The sequence below is a fragment of the Phacochoerus africanus genome, chromosome 12 (assembly GCF_016906955.1).
Source record: "Phacochoerus africanus isolate WHEZ1 chromosome 12, ROS_Pafr_v1, whole genome shotgun sequence".
NCBI lineage: Eukaryota > Metazoa > Chordata > Mammalia > Artiodactyla > Suidae > Phacochoerus > Phacochoerus africanus.
This window is the reverse complement of record NC_062555.1, coordinates 25,665,801-25,692,648: the sequence shown is the minus strand read 5'-3', so window position 1 is coordinate 25,692,648 and position 26,848 is coordinate 25,665,801. Positions and strand designations below refer to the sequence as shown.

At 42.0% G+C, this 26,848-nt stretch overlaps 1 protein-coding gene across 1 annotated transcript in view; it reads right to left on the bottom strand.

The window, feature by feature from the left end:
• CRB1 (crumbs cell polarity complex component 1) overlaps window positions 1-26,848 on the bottom strand; it is a 198,258-nt gene that overhangs the window by 151,250 nt on the left and 20,160 nt on the right. Inside the window, exon 2 of the mRNA XM_047755432.1 lies at window positions 7,013-7,594. Coding sequence (XP_047611388.1) covers window positions 7,013-7,594 — 582 coding nt within the window. The remainder of the gene's footprint in view (window positions 1-7,012; window positions 7,595-26,848) is intronic.

The following is a 26,848-nucleotide window of genomic DNA, read 5'->3' as shown; positions in this document are numbered from 1 at the left end:
CCATAAGACATTTCTCACCTACCGAGAACTTCAGTCTCGTGTCACCTTCAGTGGTCATGCTGTAATTTGTAATAGAACAAATCTGACTCCGTAGTGGATCTGTTCCTTTTATTTTAACTTTACTCTGGGCTTAGTCATGCTTTGCATCTTTTGTAATAGGATGCTGCCTACACCTTGACATACATAGGAGGGCTGGGCCATGAGCTGACCTGAACAGAGAATGATTTCATGACTTGACCGTGACCTGACCTATGTGGACAGCTGCGAGAACAAAGGATCCCACACCCAGAAATCTGCAACAACTAACCATGCCCCTCCCTCACCTTGCCTTTAAAAGGGCTTTGCTGAAAGCCTTCAGGGAGTTCAGGCTTTTCAGGGCACGGGCCACCCATCTCCTTGCATAGACCTGCAATAAATCTTTCTCTGCTCCAAACTCTCACATTTCAGTATTGTTTGGCCTTGCCAGGGCATACACACTTGTGTTTGGTAACAATTCTACCTAAAGGTCCATCCCTAATTCCCTCTCTCTCTCTCTTTCCCTGTCTCTTTGGCCATGCCTGTGGCATGTGGAAGTTCCCGTGCCAGGGACTGAACCTATGCCCTGGCAGCCCACTGCGCCACAAGGGAACTCCTCTAATTCTTTTATTTTTTTCCCACTGAATTCATCACTATCTATCCTAGATATCTTACCTACCTATTACTTATTTTATACATGTCTATCTCATCCCTCTTGAATGTAAGGAGAATTTTGTTTTCTTTCTGGGGCTGTACTCATGGCGTATGGAAGTTCCCAGGCTAGGGGTCCAGTCAGAGCTATAGCTGCCAGCCTGCGCCACAGCCACATCCACAGCAACAAGGGATCCGAGCCACATCTGCGACTACACCACAGCTCATGGCAACGCTGGATCCATAACCCACTGAGTGAGGTCAGGGATCGAACCTGCATCCTCATGGATACTAGTCAGGTTTATGTTACCACTGAGCCATGACAGGAACTCCAGGGGAATTTTTCATTACTTTTCTTCTTATATTTACAGAAATAAAATAATGCCTAACACACTGCAGGGAATCAATATATATACACATGTGGTATTTGTGTTCTTGTTCACTAAATTAATGACTAAATGAATTCAACAAATATTTATCTTTTCCCCCATATCATTTATCTGGAACCACTTCTAGCAAAAAGTACCATATATATATGGAAAACCACATAATTGTCTACAATTATGTGGTCCCAAACCAGCAGCATCAGTACCCCATGGAAACCTATTATAAATGCATGTTTTTGACCCCATCTCAGATCTACTAAATCAGAAACTATACTTTAATAAGCTCTCCAGGTGAGTCTGCCACATGCTAAAAGTTTGAGAACCACCACAGAGGTTTTGAGTTTAGTAAGCCGGAAATGGCAGTTGAGCTTTGAATGCTTTCTCAATTTCATATTAGAGATTTCACGTTTTTCGTGGGTAAAATAAGCGTGGAACGACTCTGGCTTTGCCAAATGTCAGAGAGTCTTGGTCTTAGTGTCCCTACACCTACTCTTCCCTTACCTACAATATATGCCTAGAGGCCCCCTTCCAGCCAGGGCCCTAAGGTCTAACACCTGCTCCGGCAATGCCTTTCTAACTTGTCTCCATAGACATGTTCTTAAATACAAAGTGAATTTTGTCTTTGGTTTTGTTTCTGAAATAGAGATGCATCTTACAATTGCTAGGTAAATTTAATAGTGTTTTTTCTTATTTCCCAAAAGATCATTTTTTATCAAAGATCTATTTGACAGTAGAAGAAATAAGATACTTTCCTATACTGTTTTGCTTCATTATACATCCTGCTGGCCTTTCTCCTGCCTCCTATCACTCTAGTTTTCTCATAATTGCAGGCATTTAAACATGAAAAATGTTCATTAGTCAATCGGGCTAATTTTAAGGAAGACCTCAATTACATAAAGATCCATTGCAAACGCTTGACCTAAAAGCAGTTCCATGCTCAGAGCTAATAGTCTTTTCAATAAAAAGAAGTTTGCTGCGGTTGTTTTCAGCTGAAATGGGAGTTAGAGCTTAGGCAGGGCAGATTCCACCAGCATTCTTTTTTTTTTTTTTTTTTGCTTTTTAGGGCCACACCCTTGGCACATGGAAGTTCCCAGGCTAGGGGTTGAATTAGAGCTACAGCTGCTGGCCTACACCATAGCCACAACAATGGGGGATCCGAACCGTGTCTACGGCCTACACCACAGCTCATGGCAACGCCGGATCCTCAACCTACTGAGCAAGGCCAGGGATCGAACCCACATCCTCATGGAGACTAGTCCGGTTCAATAACCGCTGAGCCATGACAGGAACTCCTCCACCAGCATCTTGAGATGCTCTGGTCCTGTTGCTGTAGCCCATGAACCAGGTGGTAGAAGGGAGACACAGCAGGGAGGATTCCACGGGGGAACCCTCTCTGAGTGCCACCCCTCCTTCCTCTCCTATCTCCCTTTTAAAATTTATTTTGTTTTCTGGCTTGCTGCTCAGAGGAAGGCAGGCTTCTCCTCTAAGCCAGGTGCTTTGTGATCACTGACAGCCGCTGGGTGACTGTGATACAGTTTCCAGGACGCATCAGCAGGGCCAGGCGAGCCGGGCCTCCGTGCATCTGTGCTGACTGTGTCTTTTCCTTTGCTTCTCAACTCTGGCTTTTGCCCCAATTCTCTAGACCGTCTTTCAGTTTCTCATTAATTGGCCTGAGCTGCCATGAACACTGGTAACCATGGAACAGCCCAGAAAAACAAAACAAAACAAAACGAGCCTCCTGTGGATCTAAAGGATGGCACAACACAAGAAAGCAAACTAAGTTCACATAAACTTAATTTCTGGCCCCTCGCCTGGCTGTGCCTGGGAATCCTTGGTTGGCTGTGGCTGTCTGAGGGCAGACGAGAGCCCTAGGGAACTGCTAATGTGTCTCCGGGCTGAGAACCACTGATGAGATCCCAGACATGGGCTCTTTCGCTCGTGGAGGGGACCGGACTGGGGATCACACCCAAACCACACCTCTCCATCTGAACAAGCCTAACCAGCTCATTCTGGTTCTTTCCGCCTCCTTTCATTTAAATTCTGTTTGCCAGCAAGCAGCCCAGATGTCACCCGAAAAGCTGAGAGCAAAATGTAGTTGATTTCTTGGAAAACGAAATAACAACCTATTCAAACAGGGAACGACACTCTTACATCAGAGTCTGGGCAGGGGAAGTGCCTTCCCTCTGGACCTCACAGGTTACAGTGAGAAAAGATAGTGACTCTTATCAGGCCCAGCAGGGTTATGATGGAGCCTCAGCATAATTTCATGGATTGTACGGAGAAAGGCCTTGTGATGGGGTTTTATTAGACTTCACACTTAGGGTATAGCCTTGACATTTTTATGCCTATATTTTGCCACTTAGAGGATTCATTACAAGGCAATGAAACTAAGATGTAAAAGCAAAAGCAGACACTGTAAAACCTAAGTTTTCAGGCTTTGTTTTCGCAATTCTAAGACTATGTCTGAACACTGTAATTGAAATGACTGAAGCATTTGGCCTCACATCTTTCCCTTTTAGTCACCACTCACAATATTGTACTAGTAGCAGAAAATAGAAGATATTATCTTAATAAACAATAGCGGGGTTTTTTGTTTTTTGTTTTTGGAGTTCCCTTCGTGGCTCAGTGGTTAACAAACCCAACTGGGATCCATGAGGATGTGGGTTCCATCCCTGGCCTCGCTCAGTGGGTTAAGGATCTGGCATTGCCGTGAGCTGTGGTGTAGGTCACAGACACAGCTCAGATCTGGTGTTGCTGTGGCTGTGGTGTAGGCCGGCAGCTACAGCTCTGATCCGACCCCTCGCCTGGGAGCTTCCATGTGCTGTGGGTTCAGCCCTAAAAAGACAAAAATAAATAAATAAACAAATAAACAAACAAACATAATGGCTTTTAAGTGGGACCATTTTAAACAAGAGCATCCCCCAGCTAGCACCATAAAAATTTACTTCTAATTTTTATTCCAAAATTAATAAGACTGATTTTGGTGGTGAGCATACTGTCCTGGATACAAAAGGAGAAAAATAACGCCCTCTGCATGAAACGTATGTTATAAATCAATGTTACCTCAATAAAAAGTAAGTTAAAACATTTCAAACTGAAATGCAACTGCTGTAACTGCATTAATAGAATACACGATCGTCTGGCAGAGCAACAAGGGGTTTTTCCGCACAGCAGTACTGCGTTACAAGCTCCTTTATTATGCCCCATAACTTTTAGCATGGTATTGGTCATTAAAAAGCATTCAGTAAAATAATTTTCCGCTTGACACAGGCATTCCACAATCATAGATTATGCATAAAGTAATAGAGAAAGTGAAATCTATTTCACTATCGATTTATATCTGTTTCATTCCTAGGAAAGGTGCCCACACACATAGGGAAGAATTTAGAAAAATTAGAACAATTCAGTAAGAGTTTATTAAGCCACACTGTGCTGGTACTCTTCCTCCTCTTCTTCTTTTCTTCTTTTTAGGACCACACCTGCGGCATATGGAAGTTCCCAGGCTAGAGGTCGAATCTGAGCTGTAGCTGCTGGCTGACGCCACAGCCATTGGCAACACTGGATCTGATCCAAGCTGATTCCGCAACCTACACCACAGCTCATGGTAATGCTGGATCCTGAACGCACTGAGTGAGGCCAGGACGTGATGTCATCCTTACGGACACTATGCCAGGTTCTTAACCCACTGAGCCACAATGGAAACTCCCAGAAAGTTCTTTAATAGAGGTGCAAACTGCTATGGAAGTAATAAATAATCATAATGACCACAATCATTTAAAAGGATTATTTCAGCTACTAGTAAGTCAGAACTACTTCTTCAGCTGGGTGGCATCTGAACTAAGGACTGAAAGCAGAGAACTTCACAGAGTGGACATTGCGAATCAAGGAAGGGCCTTCCGGAGGGAGGGAAGCTGCTGGAGGAAAGGGTGACGATGACTGCAGGAGAGGCTTCGATGGAGTGGTGGCGGAGATAAGACCAACCCTTAAGGGACAGATCAGGGAGGGCTTTTAGTGAGAGGTTAAAACTGTTCTCCATGTAGTGGGGAGCTCTCGAGGCCCTTCGGAAGGGAATGGCACAGCCAGGTGTGTTTGGAAAAATCAGAACCACTTGGAGAAGACAGAGGCTGGAAAGAGTTGGGAGGCCGTACAGTGCTTCCCACCAGAGCTATGATGGCCAGAGACAAGGCACTGGTGACAGAGTGGATGAGCTCAAGTTGGGAGACCTCCCGGATGCCAAAACAGCAGATTCTGAAGATTAGTTGTAGATGAAGGTCAAGGGAGAGGGAGCAATTTTTATGTTAGAGCCACTAGGATCATGCCTCCTTGGCAAAAGAGTTATTTCCAGCATGTATAACATTAGCAAAGGGATCCTGGAGAGCTCTGGTACAAATTGCGAAGGGGAGTATTTTTAAAGAATTATATTGCTAGCACACTTGGAAAAGGAATGACCAGACTACAAACTGAGAAAGGGGAGTTCCCGTCGTGGCGCAGCAGAAGCAAATCCGACCAGCAACCATGAGGTTGCAGGTTCGATCCTTGGCCTCGCTCAGTGGGTTAAGGATCCGGCATTGCCATGAGCTGTGGTGTAGGTCACAGACGTGGCTGGGATCTGGTGTCACTGTGGCTGTGGCATAGGCTGGCAGCTGTAGCTCCAATTAGACCCCTACCCTGGGAACCTCCATATGCCACTGGATGCGGCCCTAAAAAGACAAAAGACGAGGGAGAAAAAAAAAAAAAGGAAGAAATGAGAAAGGGTGAGAGAAGGCAAGGTGAAAGCCAAATACCCTCAGAGGCTGCAAAATGGCAAGGCTAAGAGAAAGAGGCATTGACGTGAGTGAGAGTCATGGCACAGAGCTAGGGGTTAGGAAGCCAGGGACTGTGGTGAACAGAAGCTGGAAGGAGGAATATGAGAAAACAAAGTCCCCACCCACAAGGTGGAAGGTCCACAGTAATGGAAAGATGGTCTTCGTGAAGAGCTAAGCTAAGGGGGCAGCTGACTCAGGAGAGTGGGGGGTTGGGGGGCTGGAGGCTGAGGATAATGAACAGCATGTAGCCTTGTAACGAACAAGCTACCCGTTCCTGTGCAATTAAGTCAACATCAGCAGAATATTTGTGACTAGACATGAGGGACTATTATTGGCCACTTCCAAGAGATTCAACCAGTGGCTTCTTTTTTTTTTCCATTTTTTTTTATTACTCAAATGAATTTATCACATCTGTAGTTGTATAATGATTACAACAATCTGATTTCACAGGATTTCCAGTGGCTTCTTTATCACTCACATCCACCCTGCTCCAGCAGCCTTGCTATCCTCAGTCTGTTCATCACACGTCAGCACTAGAAACCCACCTACGTGTGTCCTTCTTGCGACCTGCCTCCCGTGGGGCTGCGGTGGCAGGAGAGGGTCCACGTTAGCAGGGATGAAGGGATGCTGCTCTGATGGGGGAACTAAGACTGCCCTGACCGAAGGCTAGGTCCCAAAGAGTCCGATTCTAGACTGAATCTATGCTTTACATGATGTAGGACTCCATTGAAAATGACAACAGTGAGGGGTTCCTGTTGTCACTCGACTAGTTACAAACCCAACTAGTATTCATGAGGTTCAATCCCTGGCCTTGCTCAGAGGGCTAAGGATCCAGCATTGCTGTGAGCTGTGGTATAGGCCGGCAGCTGCAGCTCCAATTCGACCCCTAGCCTGGGAACTTCCATATGTTGCAGGTGCAGCCCTAAATAGCAAAGAATGGAATGGAATGGAATGGAAGCAACCACAGTGACAGTATACAGATGCTTAAGCTCAGTAGGTTTTTGGTAGTTTAGGAAGGTTTCTATCTATTGATGAGTTCCTGTCAAGACTATTTTCATAAGCAATTGGATAGGAGAGAACAGGTCACTTCTGCTTCTGTCACATTAAAGAGGATGCTAATTACATCATCTGGGACTCAAATGGAATCACACTTACCGGAGTAATTGTGGGGACAAAGGCAGGTGTATCTTCCTATCTCGTTGAGGCATGTGGCCTCGTTCTTGCAGGGATCTGACACACACTCATCCACTTCCAAGTCGCAGTGCCTGCCTTGATAGCCCGGGACACAGAAGCATGAGTAGCTGTTGATGCCATCCTGGCACATGGCACCATTGCGGCAGGGGCTGGACCCACACTCATCGTGGTCCAGCTCACAGAATCTTCCAGCATATCCGGCAGGGCAGATGCACACAGGGTGCACAGGGTCCTGACCACAAATGCCTCCATGCTGGCAGGAGTTCGTGCCACAGAAACTGACGGCTGTGTCACAGGTGGCCCCACTATAGCCAGAAGGACATGTGCACAGAAAGCTCCTCTCTCCTGGGGTGCTCACACAAGTGGCATTTCCTGGACAGGGACTGGAGAAGCAAGGGTCTTTCTCATGGTCACAGTCTTTGTCCAAATTAATGGCTGTGTCTGAACAATGGCAACTGTTGTCTTTTGAAAAATTCTTGCATGTAGAATTGTTTGGGCAAGAATTTGATCGGCACTCGGTGTCATTTCTATTGCAAAAGGAATCTACAAGGCAATAAAAAAAATCAGGATGAGGCTTACAAATACATGGACAATAAAATTAAACAATGTTCTTCTTTCTACTCTTCATGCATCTCAAACTCATTAATGAAACACAAAGTTGGCTGCATTCTAATGGTGAATTTGTAAATGATGTCTAATAATGTTTTGTGATTAATGATGATTTGTCACCTCTTTTATTTTTTATTTTTGTCTTTCTAGGGCCACACCCGTGGCATATGGAGGTTCCCAGGCTAGGGGTCAAATAGCAACTGTAGTGACCAGCCCACACCATAGCCACAGCAACACCAGATCTGAGCCATGTCTGCAACCTACCCCACAGCTCATGGCAACACTGGATCCTTAACCCACTGAACGAGGCCAGGGAACAAACCTGTGTCCTCATGGGTCCTGGTCAGATTTGTTTCTGCTGAGCCACGACAGGAACTCCTGTCACCTTTTAAAAATAGTTTCTAAGAAGAAACAAAAATGGCTGGTTTGAGATTCTTTGCTTCTCTTGCATTTTACTTTCTCAGGTATAAATGCCTTGGAGCAATGGGGTGAATTGTTAAGTTGTACACGTATATATACAAGATTGTAAAATTCCCATTTTTCTCATGGAGAAGTTCAGGGTATACTGAGAGATGAGATACAAAATTGTCTCAATATACGGTCTAACTGAAACTAATATTTAAATGAATGCTACACCTTGGCTTATGACTGCTTTACCACAATCCCCATTTATGCTCCACAAAGAAAAGCACAGAAAAATGAAAATATAACAATACAATAAAACACCAACTCTTTGTTGAAGGTCTGCCCTCTGTACCAAGCATGTCAGGTGTTTCACATATATTATTTCTCACCCTCACAGCTACACAAGATTATGTGCATTTTACAGACAACAGATTAAGCTTCACCACAGGGAAGCAGATGTTGTAAAGTTTATGGACTTTTAATTATCCGAAAGCTTCTCTTTTCTAAGGATACATTTTTGAAATTCTAATTGGAATAATACCCTGCAGGAAGGCAAGAATTCTATGCCTCTTTTCCAAATTCATTGGATATAGGCATGTGCATGAAATTTCCCTGAATATATATATACATTGGGATCATAGCACTGTTATTTTCTCTTTTTCTCCCTTTTTGGCCACACCCCACAGCATGAAGAAGTTCCTGGGCCAGGGATCAAACCTGTAGTGACAATGCCAGATCCTTAACCCACTGTGCCTCCAGGGAATTCCATAGCACTGCTATTTTCTTTATCATGTATATTTGAAAGGTTTATGATTTGGCAACTCAGTCGTATCAATTCACACAACACTGTCTTTTGCATGTGGATTCTTTTGTTTGTTTGTTTGTTTTTTAGGGCCACACACCCACAGCATATGGAAGGTCCCAGGCTAGGGGTTGAATCGGAGGTATAACTGCCAGCCTACACCACAGCCACAGCCACAACCACACAAAATCCGACCCTCATCTGTAACCTACACTACACCTCATGGCAATGTAGATCCCTGACCTGCTGAGTGAGGCCAGGGATCAAATCTGCATCCTCATGGATACTCATCGGATTCCCATGCCACAATAGGAACCATGAGGTTGCGGGTTCGATATGTGGCCTCGATCAGTGGGTTAAGGATCCAGCGTTGCCATGAGCTGCAGTGTAGGTCCCAGATGAGGCTCAGATCTGGCGTTGCTGTGGTGTAGGCCGGCAACTGTAGCTCTGATAAGACCCCTAGCCTGGGAACCTCCACAGTGGGTGCAGCCCTAAAAAGCAAAAAAAAAAAAAAAAAAAGAAAAAAGAAAGAAACTTGGAAGAGGCAAAGAGTATAAGGAGAGGACCAAAACTTGTAACGTTTTGAGAATTATTATTATTTTCAAAGAGTCAGGGAAGGATAGAGCTGCAATGAAACAAGTGTAAGGGTTATGACAATAAACTTGTAGAAAACAAGAGCTCTGTGAAATTAAAACTGCAAGTAGCAGAAATTTAAAAATTTACTTGAGTGATTGAAAGCTAATACTGAGAAAAATCCCCTGCCCCTACCTCACATATACAAGACTTACTGAGGGATTGGAAATAAGAGGAGAAAAAAGAGAGACTAGAGGATCAGTCAAGGAGGAATTTCAAAACGATGAGACACCAAAGAAAATGGGGAGGAGGTGGGGGGCAAGGACACGAGAGAGAAGGAACCGAAAGTAATGACAGAACATAAGGAACGTTCTTATAACGAAAAAAAACAAATAGTTCATAGATTTAAAGTTTCTACAAACTGCCCTAGAAAATGAATAAAAAAAAAAATCCTCATCAAAGCACATCATTTGCCTGAGGTGGGACAGGAAACAGCTCATTCCCAAAGAATAGTGTCTGATTCATCAACAGAAATGCTGGAAACTAGAGGACACTAGAATGAAGCCTTGAAAATCCTGAAATAACTTCCAAAATGAAATTCTATGCCCAGCTAAGCTATCCATCACATTCGAGGGCATAAGAAAAATGTTTTCGGGGCTTCAGATTTTCACTGTTTAGGAGGATTTTTTTGAAGATATACGGGCCATGGAAGGGTGTAAACCAAGAAAGAGAACGGCAAGGAATCTAGGGTACAATGGATTTAACAAAGGAAAGAAGCAAAAAAGGTACTGAAAATCACTCCCTGGACAGCAGATGTGTTGCCAGTGTAGAGATTAACTAATCCTGGGAGCAGAAAAGGTGAGGTTCCAAGATGTTCAGGAAAAAAATACACAGAAAACCACATAAGAAAGGTGATGGGAAATTAAATAGAACCATTGAAAAAAACTTCTTACCAGTATTAATTCTAGAGAAATTGAACACTGTACAAGGAAGGAAATGAAATCACGATATCGTATGGAACCAAAGATAATTCTTTATAATAATAATAATGGCAATAACAATGATATCAAGTATAGCTGGAGGGATGTGTGTGTGTGTATGTGTGTGTGTGATTAAGAACTGCAGGACTGAAAAAAAGGGGGGTGTCCCTGTTGTGATTCAGTGGGTTATAAACCCAACTGGTATCCATGAGGATGCAGGTTCAATCCCTGGCCTTGCTCAGTGGGGTAAAGGATCTGGTGCTGCCATGAGCTGCAGTGTAGGTTGCAGATGAGGCTCAGACCTGGCATTGCTGTGGCTGTGATGTAGGCCAGCAGCTGCAGATTCAATTTGATCCCTAGCCCAGGGTCGAATCCATATGCTACATGCGCAGGTGCAGCCCTAAAAAAAACAAAAAACAAAAAACAAAAAAAAAAAAACTGCAGGAAATTTCAATCCACTTTCATCATAGTAGCATTCCAAGAGATTACACCAATAGCTAAAACTGCAAGAAAAAAAGAAAAAGCCTAGCCTATTATTAAGACATTTAAAAATAAAAACTATAAGAAATAGCTAGAAGAGTTTCTAGCAGTTGCTTCTGGGGAGTGCTTGCAGGGAATGGGAATCTGGAATGGGGTTGCTAAGAACTGTATCAGTGTTTCCTTTATAACCTTCCATGCCTTTTAAAGTATTATTGAATAAATGGGATAAAAATATTTTTCAATGCAGAACAGGTAGATTGATAATATAATCACAAGACACACACACCCACCCCTTGGCTGACATGTGCACTCTGAATTATGGACTAGATGATCTAGCAAGTTCATCCTTTTCCTGGGTCTTCTCTGGGCGTGGTGTTGTCATGGGCACCATTGGCTGCCGGGATTTGTGGGCGTGGCCGTAGGTGAGACGCTAACAGGCGCTCCTGGAAAGGCAGCCTGGGACCTAGGCATTAATAACCACTGTTTCTGCGGACTGTACTAAACAAGCAAAGACAGTTGTCTGTCGAAAAGAAAATCATACTTTAAAAACATATAAAGAAATTCCTATTGAAAAACAACTAATTAAACAGCCAACTAAGGAAATAAAAACATAGAATCAATGACGGGAGTGTCAGGAAGTAAGGGTTATGATTATTCCAGTTTTGTGCATCTAAATTGAAAACAATCTGTCGTATATGTATTATGACATTATATCACGTCCACTGTGTACACTCGGTGAACAATAAATTTATTCTCATAACAATAATACCTTTAGAACAAGACTTAAATGGACACACACATAAACCTTACAGGACTATTTAAAACTATAATTGGAATAGGGTTCTCAGGAAAATGACAAAAGAGAATTTTGTTTCCAGCTTTCACAGGCGCCTTAGATACAGGGTAAAAATTCTACTGGGTGGGAAACATAATCGATATATTCGGGCCAATTTACAGAGGCTGCCAAGCTGTTTTCTTGCAGTAAAGTCTGCCATCTACTGGATATTATAAGAAGTTCTAGAATGGTGGGTTTTGGATTTTTTTCTTTTTCTTTTTTTTCCTTAAGGGCAGCAAAACTCCTCCAAGGTAAATGTCATGAGTAATCCAAAAACAGCAGAATTGAAATGTGGACCAGTTCAGGCTGAAGAAGGGGAGGACAGCTTGTAGCCCAGTCCTTCAGCTCCCCACCCTTTCTGGAGACATCCGCAGGGAGCAATTTGAAAAATCTATGTTTAGGAGAAAATAAAACTATTTTATAGAGTTGCTGTAAGGAATTCTTTTTGTATTTGCTGTTTTGGCATTGCTGGTGCTAAAAATACATGCAAATATTTTAATATACTATACACTATAGATACCTTATATGTATTGTATACATTATATACATTATATAAGAAAATTATATATATTATACATGCAATATATATTATATAGCACATACATATACAAATATGCATTATGTAACCAATATTTATATTGAAATTATATACACTATATATAAATATACGTTTTTGCTGAGAAGTAAACTAACTTGACCAGTTTTTTTGTTTGTTTTTTTGTCTTTTTGCTATTTCTTGGGCCGATCCCGCAGCATATGGAGGTTCCCAGGCTAGGGGTCGAATCGGAGCTGTAGCCACCGGCCTACGCCAGAGCCACAGCAACGCGGGATCTGAGCCACGTCTGCCACCTACACCACAGCTCACAGCAACGCCGGATCCTTAACCCACTGAGCAAGGCCAGGGACCGAACCCACAACCTCATGGTTCCTAGTCGGATACGTTAACCACTGCGCCACGACGGGAACTCCTAACTTGACCAGTTTTAAAGAAGATGAGCACCCAGTCATGAGTATCATTTATGTATGTGTATACGTGTGTGTATTTTCCAATAATTTGATTTACTTGAAAAACAGCCATATTGGTAATTAACTTCGTTACAAGGTAGAATAAGATAGAATATATTTAATCAAAGAAATGAAACACTACAAGATGATTTTGGGGAAAAGCATTTTAATATCTCCGAGATGAGTATAAATAGTATTTATTCCTTTGTCCCTGATGGTTTTAATGCATTTCTATATGAAACAGACAGGTAATTCTCTGACTTAAAAATCATCAGTCGAGAATCTGAGGATTTTATCAACCTTTTTTTATTACCATTAGTTTTGGCAATGTTTGGACTGGCCAACCATGGAAGATTTGCCAGAGCAAGTGTGTGTTTGATGAGGAGAAAAGTCTGTGAAGTGAACACTTCCTATCAAGCCTGGCTGTGCCACGCACAGCCCTGGCTTCCTCAGCTGCAAGGGAGAGAAAGTAGAATCCACTTCTTAGAGGTTTTGTGACAATTAAGTCACTAGATTTAAATGCTTGGCAGACATATGGTAAATGCTCAATAAATGTTAGTTCTTACTGTTATAAAATGCTTCGAGATAGTTTGAGGTTCCTAGCAGAAAAGTTACTGGATTAATATAAAAATATAGCAATAGCAATAAAAACAAGAGTTCCCTATGTAGTGCAGTGGGTTAAGGATCCAGAGTGGCCACAGCTGGGGATAAGTCACAACTGTGGCTCAGATGCTACTCCTGGCCCAGGAATCTCCATATGTTTCAGGTACAGACCAAAATAATAATAACAATAATAACAAAAACACTATCTAATAACACATTTTTACTGCAGGAATTTTATTTTAGGAAACAAAACACAAACTCAAGTATTTATTTACATAGAGAGCCTATCAGTGGGCTAACTCAACATGCCAAAGATACTTTTGCCATAAAGTATCTGCACTTGCTCAGGACTAAACCAAGGTAAATGGGGTTTAGACTGCTCTCTGAGGTTTGTTTCCCACGAGAACACCTTTACCACCTCACTATATATTTTGAGCATCATTTAAATTCTGGGCTCAGAGAAATATTCTCTGCTGTGAGACCTGTAAGAAGGGTTTCACTGTTCAGAGGACCTGCGGCATCTTTGTCCCCGGCACCTATTTATGCCCAGCAAATACGCAGTGAATATTCTGTGGATGTTAGTAGAGTCAAAACCACGAGCCTTACCTTAAAGAAAGATGTCCCTTGCTGCATAGACTTTGCTATAAATATAGGTACACATGTATGTATTTTTGCAGGGGTAACTACTACCCCTTGTTTATTTGTCTGTTTGTTTAAATGCCCTCTTATCCCAGCTCTTATCTTCTCTTAGGATTTACTAACCTAATTCTCCCCTATGTCACTTTCTAGTCCTCATTTTTATTGATATTAACTCTAAGAATCAGATCTGTTGGCAGAAGGAAAGGCAAGGAGGTGGGCGGGACTATTGCTCATAGCTGGGTTAATTTAGCAGTTTTAAACACATCTCCCATTTAAGTAGCTCTAACACTCACCTATGCTATCACTACTACAAATAAAGCAAGTGGAGCTCTTTGGAGTATTTTACTGTGTTTTTTCTTCAAACCACTCAGACATGGCCAGGGACTTGGAAAAGCTGTTGCCTGGGATGAGAGAGAGGATATGCTGGCTGAGGGATAAAGTAATTTTTTTAACATCTAAGGCACAGGTTTTACATTTTTAATTGTATTTTTAATATACATATAACCTAATCTCACCTGAATAAAAATGGGAAATGAACAGAGGAACCATGAACATCAAATTTCACACTCCCTGAAACATCTGCTGAATGGTTTCTGATATTCCCTCATAAAAAAAAAGATCTTTGACTATAGAACACTAAGCAAATAATTGCTAATGAGTTGCTTTTATTTGTACTTTTACTTTTATTAAAGCAACAACCAGAGTTGCCATCATGGCTCAGCGGAAATGAATCTTAGGATCCATGAGGATGCAGGTTTGATCCCTGGCCTCGCTCAGTGGGTTAAGGATTCCGAGTTGCTGTGGCTGTGATGTAGGCCGGCAGCTGGAGCCCCGATTCGATCCCTAGCCTTTGAACCTCCATAAACCGAGAGTGCAGTATAAAGCAAAAAAAAAAAAAAAAAGCAACGACCAAGCATACTGTCTTTAGACATCTTATTTATATCCTTGACATTTTTAGATATAGGTTTATTTTTTTATTTTTTTATTTTTATTTTTTTGCTCTTTAGGGCTGTGCCCTCAGCATATGGAGGTTCCCAGGCTAGGGGTCAAATCAGAGGTGTAGCTACTGGCCTATACCACAGCCACACCAGATCCGAGCCGCATCTGCAACCTACACCACAGCTCATGCCAACACCAGATCCTTAGCCCACTGAGTGGGTCCAGGGATCAAACCCACAACCTCATGGTTACTAGTCAGATTCATTTCCACTGCATCACAATGGGAACTCCAGAATATAGGCTTCTATATTTCATTAAACCATATCTCAAAAGCCACTGTAAATTGGAAAAGCTGTTGATTTAAGATGACTTTACTATCAAAGAAAAAAAAATTTTATTCAAGAATTTATTCTCTCTTCCATTCAGAAACTTGGTAAATCAGATGCCCTTGACATTTTGGTGAACCACCGAACAAGTTCAATCATAGTTTGAATTACAAATTGCAAATATTTGGGAGGTTCAGTTTTCAAGTTGTCCATGACAGGTTGCTTTTAGAATGAACCAAAAGTTATAAACAATGCTACTGGAGATAGAGTAGACATTTTCAGATTGAAGACTTTCGGTTTCTAAGAGGAACATGACTGGTTTAATCTTCTTGAGCCTGGCTTTCTACAGTGAATTTTTTTGTGTGTTTCTAGGGCCGCACCTGAGGCATATGGAAGTTCCCAGGCTAGGGGTCGAATCAGAGCTGTAGCCATCGGCCTACACCACAGCCACAACAAGGCCAGATCTGCCAGATCCAAGCCACGTCTGTGACCTACACCACAGCTCATAGCAACACCAGATCCTTAACCCACTGAGCAAGGCCGGGGATCGAACCTGTGTCCTCACGCAGACTAGTCAGATTCGCTTCCCCTGAGCCATGATGGAACTCCTGCAGAGTGAAATTTAATTCCAGGGCTGGGACCTGTGGGGGAGGAGGGAGGTAGCAGAAGGGGCACATCTTTATCCGGGAAGCGGCCAAAATGATTTCCACAAGGAAGGTAATCAATAGACATTTGTTGAATAATGGATGAGTGAGCAAGAAAACCTGAATGCTCATTTAGGCCTTGCTGTGAAGTTCTTACTCGCACCTCTTTTGATAAAATCAAGCAGAGCAAAACCCTGGGTGATTCACTTCCTTTGATGCACAGTCTGATGGGTCCACACGGAGCAGTTAAAAAAGGTGAGGGGCTCTTTAAGAACATTCCTTTCCTCTGCATTTCTGTGGCCTCGAAACCAGGTCGTGGTTTAAATTCTAGACTGAGGCCAATTCAGTGTAACAGCAACAACTATTTTGTGGTAAGACAGAGGTTTAACTTTTAGTTCTGCTATTTCCCATATCTGTAGTTTTAGCAAAATCAGGGTCACAGAGCCTGTTTCCTCATTTCCCCCTTTTTTTTTGTTTTTTTGTTTTTGCTTTTGTTTTTGTTTTTGTTTTTTAGGGCCGAACCTGCAGCATACGGAGGTTCCCAGACTAGGGGTCCAATTGGAGCTGTTGCTGCCAGCCTACACAACAGCCACAGCCGCAGTCACGCCAGATTTGAGCCACGTCTGTGACCTACACCACAGCTCACTGCAATGCCAGATCCTTAACCCACTGAGCGAGGCCAAGATCGAACCTGAAACCCCATGGTTCCTAGTTGGATTCGTTTTTGCTGCACCACAAAGGGAACTCCCGCTTCCTCGTTTCTAAGAGTTAATATATAGCCATATGCACAATGCTTCAGAGCTCAGACTTTGGAGCCTGATTGATTTTTTTTTTGTTTGTTTCGGGGGGGGTGTTGTTGTTGTTGGGTTGTTTTGTTTTGTTTTTTTGCTTTTTAGGGCTGCGCCCATGCCATATGGAGGTTCCCAGGCTGGGGGTCGAATCAGAGCTACAGCTGCAGGCCTACACCACAGCCACAGCAACACGGGATCCGATCCGCGTCTGCAACCTACACCACAGCTCACGATAACACCCAATCCTTAACCCACTGAGCGAGGGCAGGGATTGAACGGCATCCTCATGGATACTAATCAGGTTTGTTAACCATTGAGCCACAACGGGAACTCCTGGGGCATGTGTTTAAATCCTGGTTCTGCCACTTACTGACCCCACAGGTTTTATTTAGAGACTTAACACCTCTGTGCCTTAGCTCTCATTTATGTAAAAATGATGCCTACGCCATAGGTTTACCATGGAGATGAAACTGGCTAATGTAAATAAAAGGTCTGGCGGTGTTTGTCGCAGAGAGAGCCTTGTCAGCCAATTCGTATTATTGTTGTTATCAAAATCATTGTGAGGGATAAAAAGAACAACATGCCTAAAGTTCCTTATGAAAATCTGGAATGGAGGAATTATGTGGTCAGTGTGATCTGTCTGTCCTTCAATGTAGAGTTCAAAGCCTACATGTCTCGGTCCCCTTCTACTGACAATGCAAAGTACCTTGACATAAGTAACCGTGATTGATAAATGCACATTTAATAAATGAATCAATCCAAGGAAAATAAGACTGCATGATACTGGAAAGAGTTAGTAGACTTTGAGTTCTGGGAAGTACAAGTTTACTGTCATCACTTTCTTGAGACTCTTTGGTGATACAGGCAGACTAGCACTGCCTACTGTGTGTTAAGCACAGTTAACTCACATGCAAATTCTTTTTTTTTTTTTGTCTTTTCTCTTTTTACAGCCACATCCGAGGCACATGTAGGTTCCCAGACTAGGGGTCCAATCAGAACTATTGCTGCCAGCCTACAGCACAGCCACAGCCACTCGGGTTCTGAGCCAAATCTGTGACCTACACCCCAGCTCATGGCCACGCCGGATCCTTAACCCACTGAGCGAGGCCAGGGATTGAACCTGCATCCTCATGGATGCTGGTCAGATTTGTTTCCACTGAGCCACGACAGAAACTCCCTCACATGCAAATTCTGAAACAAGACCTTCCCGCTCCAATTGAGAAGATTGTGCCAATGCTTACTGGTGTCACCTGCATCTCATCTCTTCTATACAGAGTCCACGGACTCACCGAGAAACTTTTCCACGAAGATATTTCAGCCCCCCTGCCTGTGGCTGCCGTCAGGTTAGGTGCTTTTATGTACAATTTCCCATCATTAACATCATCACAGGTGAAATCAAGGGCCTGCTTCTCCAAAGCTTTCTTCTTTGCTCTCAAATCTTCTCTGTGTGTATAGAAGCCTCTGGGTCTTCATCGGCACAGACGACACACCTGCACGCAGGTCTAGAAGGGGTTAGGGTGATGGCCCAAGTACATCTGGCCTCTGGCTGCAATGGTACACTCACTGCAGAGAAGGGGCCCTGTCCTTTGTCATCCTTAGAACATGACTAAATAATGCAAATTGTGAAGGTCATTTTTATGAACTGTCAATCATTGAAAATTTTAATGAGGGTCTAATTATGTTCCTTTGACATTAAATTCATTTAAAGCTAATCAGGCCTGGACACTCTGACCTTATTATAATCCATGTACACTTTAATAAGGACAGGCTTTTAAATGACCCCTTTTATTTAATGGAATATTTACATTTTACTAGGTCCTTTGCCTCTAGCAAATTGAAATTTCCACCGTAAAGCTAGAAATGTTCGAAGCGAAGAGAAAAATAAAAGTTTTTTCCCTCTACATAAAGCCACCATTTTTTAAACTGACCAATGATCAAAAGACATAATTTCAATATTAATTATAAAACCATTATGCAGAATAATTTGTTCTAAAAAGGCATCTGAAAGCTTTAATATTTTCCATTAGATATTTACCAGATTTTTAAGTAATTATATTATACGCAATTAAGGTTGAAGAAAAAATAAAGAAAATTGAGATCTAATTAATCTTAAAAGCTCTTGCACAGCAAAGAAAGCCATAAACAAAACAAGAAGACAACCTACAGAGTGGGAGAAAATATTTGCAAATGATACAATGGACAAGGAATTAATCTCCAGAATGTACAAAGAACTCATACAACTCAACATCAAAAAAACAGACAATCCAATTGAAAAATGGGCAGAAGATCTAAATAGACATTTTTCCAAAGAAGACATAGAGATGGCCAACAGGCACATGAAAAGATGTTCAACATCACTAATTATTAGACAAATTCAAATCAAAACTACTATGAGGTATCACTTCATACAAGACAGAATGGCTACCACCAAAAAGTTTACAGATAATAGATGCTGGAGAGGGTGTGGGGAAAAGGGAACCTTCCTACAATGTTAGCGAGAATGTTAAGTTGGTAAAACTACTATGGAAAACAGTATGGAGTTTCCTTTAAAAACAAAAATAGGGCTACTGTATGATCCAGCAATTCCATTCCTGGGCATATGTCTGAAGAAAACCATAATTTGAAAAGATACAGGAACTCCAGTGTTCACTGCAGCACATTCACAATAGCCAAGACATGGAAGCAACCTATATATCCATCAACAGATGAATGGATAAAGATGTAGCATATACACACAATGGAATATTACTCAACCATTAAAAAAGAATGGAATAATCCCATTTGGAGCAACATGGATGGAACTAGAGGTTATCATACTAAGTGAAGTAAGCCAAAGACAAATATCATATGATATTGCTTATAAGTGGAATCTTAAAAAAAAATAATACAAATGAACTTATTTACAAAATAGAAATAGTCTCACAGACAGAAAACAAACCTATGGTTACCAAAGGGGAAAATTAATGAGATCTTTACATCCTTTTTCAAACTAAGTCCTTGAAATCCTACGTGCATTTTACACTTTGAACACATCTCAGCCCTAGCAAAGCCACACCACACTGAGGTGCTCAAAGCCACATGTCACTAGCGGCTACCATAGTGAACAGTGCAAACCTCAGACAGTTTTCTCATAGTTTTATACAGGGAACAAGGTCTAGAAAAACAACATGTCTTTATAACTATGAGTAAGATATTAGTCCTCTAACATTTAAATTATCTTCTATAACACGATTTTAGTAGCAGGCATGAATAAAGATGTTCAAAGTACTTTCTAAGAGTTTATTCATCATGATGTATATTTAAATGGAGCACATCCTTAGAAGCCTACATTTTCCAGATCTTTGTTTTCTTTTTTTTTCTTTTTTTTTTTGTCTTCTGTCTTTTGTCTTTTTAGGGCCCCACCCACAGCATATGGAGGTTCCCAGGCTAGGGGTTGAATCAGAGCTGTAGCCACCGGCCTACGCCAGAGCCACAGCAACGCGGGATCCGAGCCGCGTCTGCAACCTACACCACAGCTCACGGCAACGCTGGATCCTTAACCCACTGCACGATGCCAGGGATCAAACCCGCAACATCATGGTTCCTATGGTTCCATGGTCGGATTCGTTTCTGCTGCGCCACCAAGGGAACTCCCCAGATCTTTGCTTTCTTATTGATCTCCTGGCCTGCGCAGGCACAGAACTTACCATTGTTAAGACAACATCACACTTATCTATATATCTCCTAAATTGTTCTCTGTTTCACGTATGGAGGCTTGTCTTTAACAATTAGCAAACCAACTCTTAGTTCAGGAACTATGACATCCGCGTCTTCAGTACGTCTGCGTATGGGCTCTGTGCATCCAGTGCCGATCACACTTGGAACACGACCTCCTGAACTGTGCAAAACGTATGTGCTGATTGTTGGCTTTGCTGATTAACTGCTTTTCCACCAGAGAGATTTCTTCTGCTCACTACCCTTGAACAGAGAGAGGATGCTTTGCTTCCCTCTGACCCATCTAAGCTGTAAGCCAGATTCGGGGGGAAAACCCCGTTACTGTGGTTACTAAAGAACTTGGAAACCATCGTGAATACATTTCATTCTCTTTTTATTCAGCTGAAAGCCCCATGGCCCTGAGTGTAACAAGTACAATGCCGCTGTGCCTTTGGTCTGGGGAAGAGTCTGGGGAGTCTGAATGGCCCCCTGCTCGTATGCTCCGGCCCCCGCTGCCCTGAGCAGACCCTGGTGCACACAGACACGCTGCAGCCCCTCTGCACAGCCCCGGGACACACATGGAGAACAGTCTTCATCGCCCTAGGCACCCGTTTGGCACATTCTACCCCCGAAGCCTATGGTCAGTGCACACACGATGAATTCTGAGCCTTCCTTACTAAGCACAAAACCCCAGGGAGATGGGGACGCGGCAGCACCACTCCCAAACTGGGAGGGAGACATGTGGTTGCTGACATCCTTCTGAGAGCTGAAAGAGAAGATGTCAGATTTGGAATTGGCAGATTAACTGAGTAAAAAACAGCAAAAGTGTAAGGATAGGTCTATCGTAGAGAATGCACAGAAGTGAGCTTCATGTGCAGACCAAAGACATGGTACCTTGGGGGAATCACCCTGGCTCAGATATATTGGTAAGCATCCCTTTTAGGAAAGCCTGGCTTTGTATTTGCACTTAAATATTGTGGAAGGAGTGGTAAGTGGGGAAGGAAGAAAGAGGAATTCAAGGAAATTATTCATTAAATTTGAATCAACAAACTTAAGTAAATTAATCTTTTGCTTAATAATAGAAAGTATTTTTACTTGATATGATAATAAATTTTTAAAATAAATCCCATGTATTATTTGTCATTGTATATACCTCCTGTATCTAGCATGGATAATCGGTAATTCACAATTGAACTGAACCAAAAAAGCCTAATCCCAGTCTTTCGAAATGTAACTGACTGTGTGACTAAATTTAAGCTTTCTGTAATTTTTTTCTCTTCAAAAACTATCTGCAGCCCACCACCACCTATTCTCTATCGTCTACCCAGTACGCACGCCCACGGATCTCTCCCTTAGAAGAGCATCTGAATGGCCCGTAGGCATGAAATGGGAGACTTCATTTTCTTCCAGGTCATTTTTGGCCAGGCTAAAACAATAAATTCACAACTATGTCAGTCAACTTCCTTTTACAATACCTAGAAAATTTTAAGTCCAGTAGAAACCATGCCTAATTTGAAGCACACTGAAGGACAGAACAAAGGATGGGAATTCAGCTCCACTAGTCAGAGCAAACAGCTCACGACCTGTCAGTGAGGCCAACAGGTGTATCACAGTGTGTACGAGGTTGCACTAAAGCCCAGCCTTCCCATGACTTACAAGAGAACTGACAGATGCTACAGTGGAGAGTATTTACTGCTTCCCACATGTGGGGGCAACACACTAAAAGAAGCAGCTTTAGAGACTACTTTGATTTCATGATGCAAAAGCAGAATAAGGATGCTATCAATTATATTCTGAAATGAAGGCTCCTAAGCTAAGATCTCTCAGCTAAAGCCAGGTCTCCACAGAACAATTAAATGTTTAATCTTTACAAAATAAAAGCAATATTTCAAAGGTTTCCATCAAGTAAGGTAATATTTATCCTCCAAGAGGATGCTAATCCCGTGGTATAAAAGGGGTTAAGAGACCCTTAAAGAATCTATTTACCTCAGGTCTATTTCTAAAGCACCCTATCATGTTGTTATAGAAACTACTCGCAGCTGAAAATCTCCCATCATGATTATTGCTATAGTAACCACCCAACAACCAGAAGCTAGTTTTTCATCCGTTTGCCATCACCCCCACCCCTCTCCAAGATAGTTTTCCTTTTAAATGGTCCTATGTTGCTGGAAACAAAGGAGAAAAAAAAGAATAAATAAACTTAGTGGGAAAGAAAAGGAGAGAGAGAGAAATAAAGAGCACATTACAAGCAATTCAGAGATCCAAGGTGTTTCAGTTTTACTTTGTAGAGAAAAGAAATACAAGGAGACAACCAAACTAGCTTTTAAATTTAAATCTCTTCATTCCCCTCTATTCAGACTCAAAGTGAGTAATACAAAGTAAGGTATAAAATATGGCTATTCTCAAAATTTTAAAGCCACCATTAGACATTTTAGAGAATTTTCCAATAGAATATATTCCTTTGCCTGGTATTGTCTCACCTAGTCGAAATCAAATTGAATATAAAAGATAATTTTCTTGTAATAGTTTCTTACAGGATATTACTAAATTCTTATTTGGTGTCAAGTTTACAAAGTCAAGGTTTGATAACCATAATCTAATTCGTCTCCTTTCCTACAATATTGCCATCATTTTTATTTTTATTTGTTTATTTTGTCTTTTTGCCTTTTCTTGAGCCGCTCCCGAGGCACATGGAGGTTCCCAGGATAGCGGTCCAATCATCCAGTCAGAGCTGTAGCTGCCAGCCTACACCACAGCCACAGCCACGCAGGATCCGAGCCGCATCTTCAGCCTACGCCAGATCCCTAACCCACTGAGCAAGGCCAGGGATTGAACCCGCAAGCTCATGGTTCCTAGTCGGAGTCGTTAACCACTGTGCCACAACAGAAACGCCATCATTTTTTAAATTCCCATGTGATATTAAATTTTGTCATTCTTTTGTGTAAAAATGGCCTTCGTAAGTTCAGCCAACCAGAATTATTTGCTTTCTTTATCATACCTCTTATTTTATCTTTTCATATTGAACTGCATTGTCTGTTAATAAATAGATTTGTTAGTTGGATTTTATGGGTTTTAGTTTTAAAATTCTAACACGCACATGCACAAAGGGGACTTTAAATAACTTGAAATCATACAATTGGGAACAAAACTTCTGTGTCAAGAAGATGACGGAAGGGCGATAATGGCAATAATGTCTAGAACCTCTGTCGCCCTCGTGACATTCAGGCAATACTGACGGTTGCTTCTTTCTTGGTTCTTCTTTTGTGTCTTTTGTCTTTTTAGGGCCGCACTCGAGGCATATGGAGGTTCGCAGGCTAGAGGTCGAATCAGAGCTACAGTTGACACCTTACACCACAGCCACAGGAACGCCTGCACCTACAACACGTCTGCAACCTACACCACAGCTCACGGCAACGCCAGATCCTTAACCCACTGAGCAAGGCTGGGGATGGAACCTGCAACCTCATGGATGCTAGTTGGGTTTGTTAACCACTGAGCCAGGACAGGAACTCTGACGGTTGTTTCTTAGACCAAAACCTATAGCACTGATGTCCATGTAGAAAAGATTTTTGCCCAAATACATGAGGTCAGGATACACATAACACTGCTCTTCAACTCAGGTCATGGCTGTTAACCCCACCTCTATGATCATCCTTTTAGAATGTATGGTAAAAAGAACAGCTGTTATTTTCTAAATTTTTTTTTTTTATTTTGCTTTTTAGGGCCACACCGTGGGTATATGGAAGTTCCCAGGCTAGGGGTCCAATAGGACCTACAGCTGCCAGCCTACCCCACAGCCACAGCAACACAGGATCGGAGCCACGTCTTCGACCTACACCACAGCTCACTGCAATGCTGGATCCCAAACCCACTGAACAAGGCCAGGGGTCGAACCCACATCCTCATGGATACCAGTTGGATTTGTTTCTGCTGCGCCACAATGGGACTCCAGCTTTTTTTTTTTTTTTTTCTAAGCATTTTGTTTGAAAATGAATAATTTAGACCATTCAAAGGAGTGTTGGCCATTTTCAGGAAACCAGATTATATCCCAAATAAACATAAAAATGCATCTAATTAATCACTCAGTTAAGAGCAAGGTACTTTGCACAAACTAAACTCAACTCGTTGCACCTGAGGTTATTTTTAATTAAATATGTTCTTTAGAAAAGTCCATGCAGGAGTAGCAAACCCAACTGGTATCCATGACGACACAGATTCAATCCCTGGCCTCACTCAGTGGGTTAAGGATCCAGCGTTGCCGTGAGCTGTGGTGTGAGTCGCAGACTCAGCTCAGACCCTGTGTTGCTGCAGCTGTGGTGTAGGCCAGCAGCTGTAGCTCCAATTTGACCCCTAGCCTGGGAACCTCCATATGCCATGGGTGCAGCCCTCGAAAAGCAAAAAAAAAAAAAAAAGGAAAAGTCCATGCAAACATAAGGACATTTCTCTGCTTCAGCTGATTGTCTTTGTTTGGGTATTTATACTCATGAAGTATAACTCCTTTAGAGAGTCTATATGAATAGAAAAAATAAATGTTGTTTATGATATTTTTCTCTATACATGTGGAGTTTTGTTACCCTCAGCACTTTTTGCTTCCCATCTGTTTATTTCAGCCTTGATCAGGCACAGAGCCGAAGAAGGAAATTCTCTGAAACTATGTCTTCGCAGAACTGTGTTGACATGGCATTTACAGTCAACTCCAGGATTTTTCCAAAGTGGTTACAATATAATAATCAACAGTGTGCATGTGTCAAATAGTGCATGACATAGACACACAGCGAATACATAATACCACTTTGTGTGTGTGTGACTAGTTTGGTTGTTTTGATTGAGTCAGTTAGGTACCAGATGCTTTTCTGTGATCACTCCAACCAACTGGAAAGATCATACTTGCTGTGGAGATAAACAGTGCATGTATCTTTCTTATCCAGTTTTGAACTGCATTCTTCTTACACCTGAACACATCCTTAAATCAATGGCTTTTTTCCTCATTATTAAGCTCTGACCAAGCATCTAATAATTTTATTTTATTTTTGTCTCTCTCTCTTTTTTTTTTTTTAGGGCTGCACCCACGGCATATGGAGGTTCCCAGGCTAGCGGTCGAATCAGAGCTGTAGCCACAGCCTACGCCACAGCCACAGCAATGCTGGATCCTTAACCCAATGAGCGAGGCCAGGGATTGAACCTGCGTCCTCATGGATGCCAGTCAGGTTCGTTAACTGCTGAGCCATGATGGGAACTCCAAGAGTCTAATAATTTTAAAGGACAGCTGCCTTTTCCCTATATCCATGTCTGCCCAAGACAGAGTAGCTGGTACAGTCTGGGTACACTTGTCCTCCTAGTGTAAACAACCAAAAAAAAGTAGGAAATATGAGGTCACTATTTTCAGGTACTGACCACAGCATAGAACTATGATTTGTGTTAGAGATGAAATAAAGACACCTATGATATGGGCTTTATACTTGGAATGACTTTAATGCTGAGAGGAGTACAATCAGAGAAGCAGCAATATGTCCAAGCTCAGGAGAATAAGATCAAAGTCACAGGCTGCAGGAGCAATTACAGTTTGCAGGTCAGAGCACCAGAGGACAAAGAGACATATATTCACATGATGGCCTAAAAGACTCATTATTCATCATGGGTTGTTGGGAAGCTTACCAAAGATCATCTGCTCAGAGACCGAAATAAACTAAAATATCAAAAAAGAGACAGTTGGAGAGACTTTGCCAAACATCTCAGCACAGAGAAACTGGAAAGGCCTTGTTTCTGAGTAAGGACCACACCATTGAAGGACAATGCCAAGTTCAAAACCAAAATAGAACCACTTGAACAAAAAATAAAACCAAGATTTATAAGGAAAAAACTTTAATGGTCAACCAGAACGAAATTCCAACTCCTTTAAAAGAAGTTCACGTAATCAGGAACCTCTAGAATTATCATTTGAGTACCCAGCATATAACAACAACAGTAGACATGTGAGAAGTAGAAAAGTGTGACCTATAATCAAGAAAGAAAACAGTCACCAGAAATAGATACTGAGATGATGTAGAAAGTAGTTGACAGGAGTTCCCATCGTGGCTCAGTGGTTAATGAATCCGAGTAGGAACCATGAGGTTGAGGGTTCGAGCTCTGGCCTCACTCAGTGCGTTAAGGATCCAGTATTGCCATGAGCTGTGGTGTGGGTTGCAGACGCAGCTCAAATCCCAAGTTGCTGTGGCTGTGGTGTAGGCCGGTGGCTATGGCTCTGATTCAACCCCTAGCCTGGGAACCTCCATGTGCCGAGGGAGCAACCCAAGAAATGGCAAAAAAACAAAAAAATAAAAAAGAAGAAACTAGTAGACAATAACTTAATATTTTCAAGGACTTAAAGAAAAGGATGAATATGAGTAAATAAATAAGAAATCTCAGCAGAGATGTGAAAACTATAAAAAGGGCCAAGTGGAAGTTCTAGAACTAAAAAGTATAATATCTGAAAT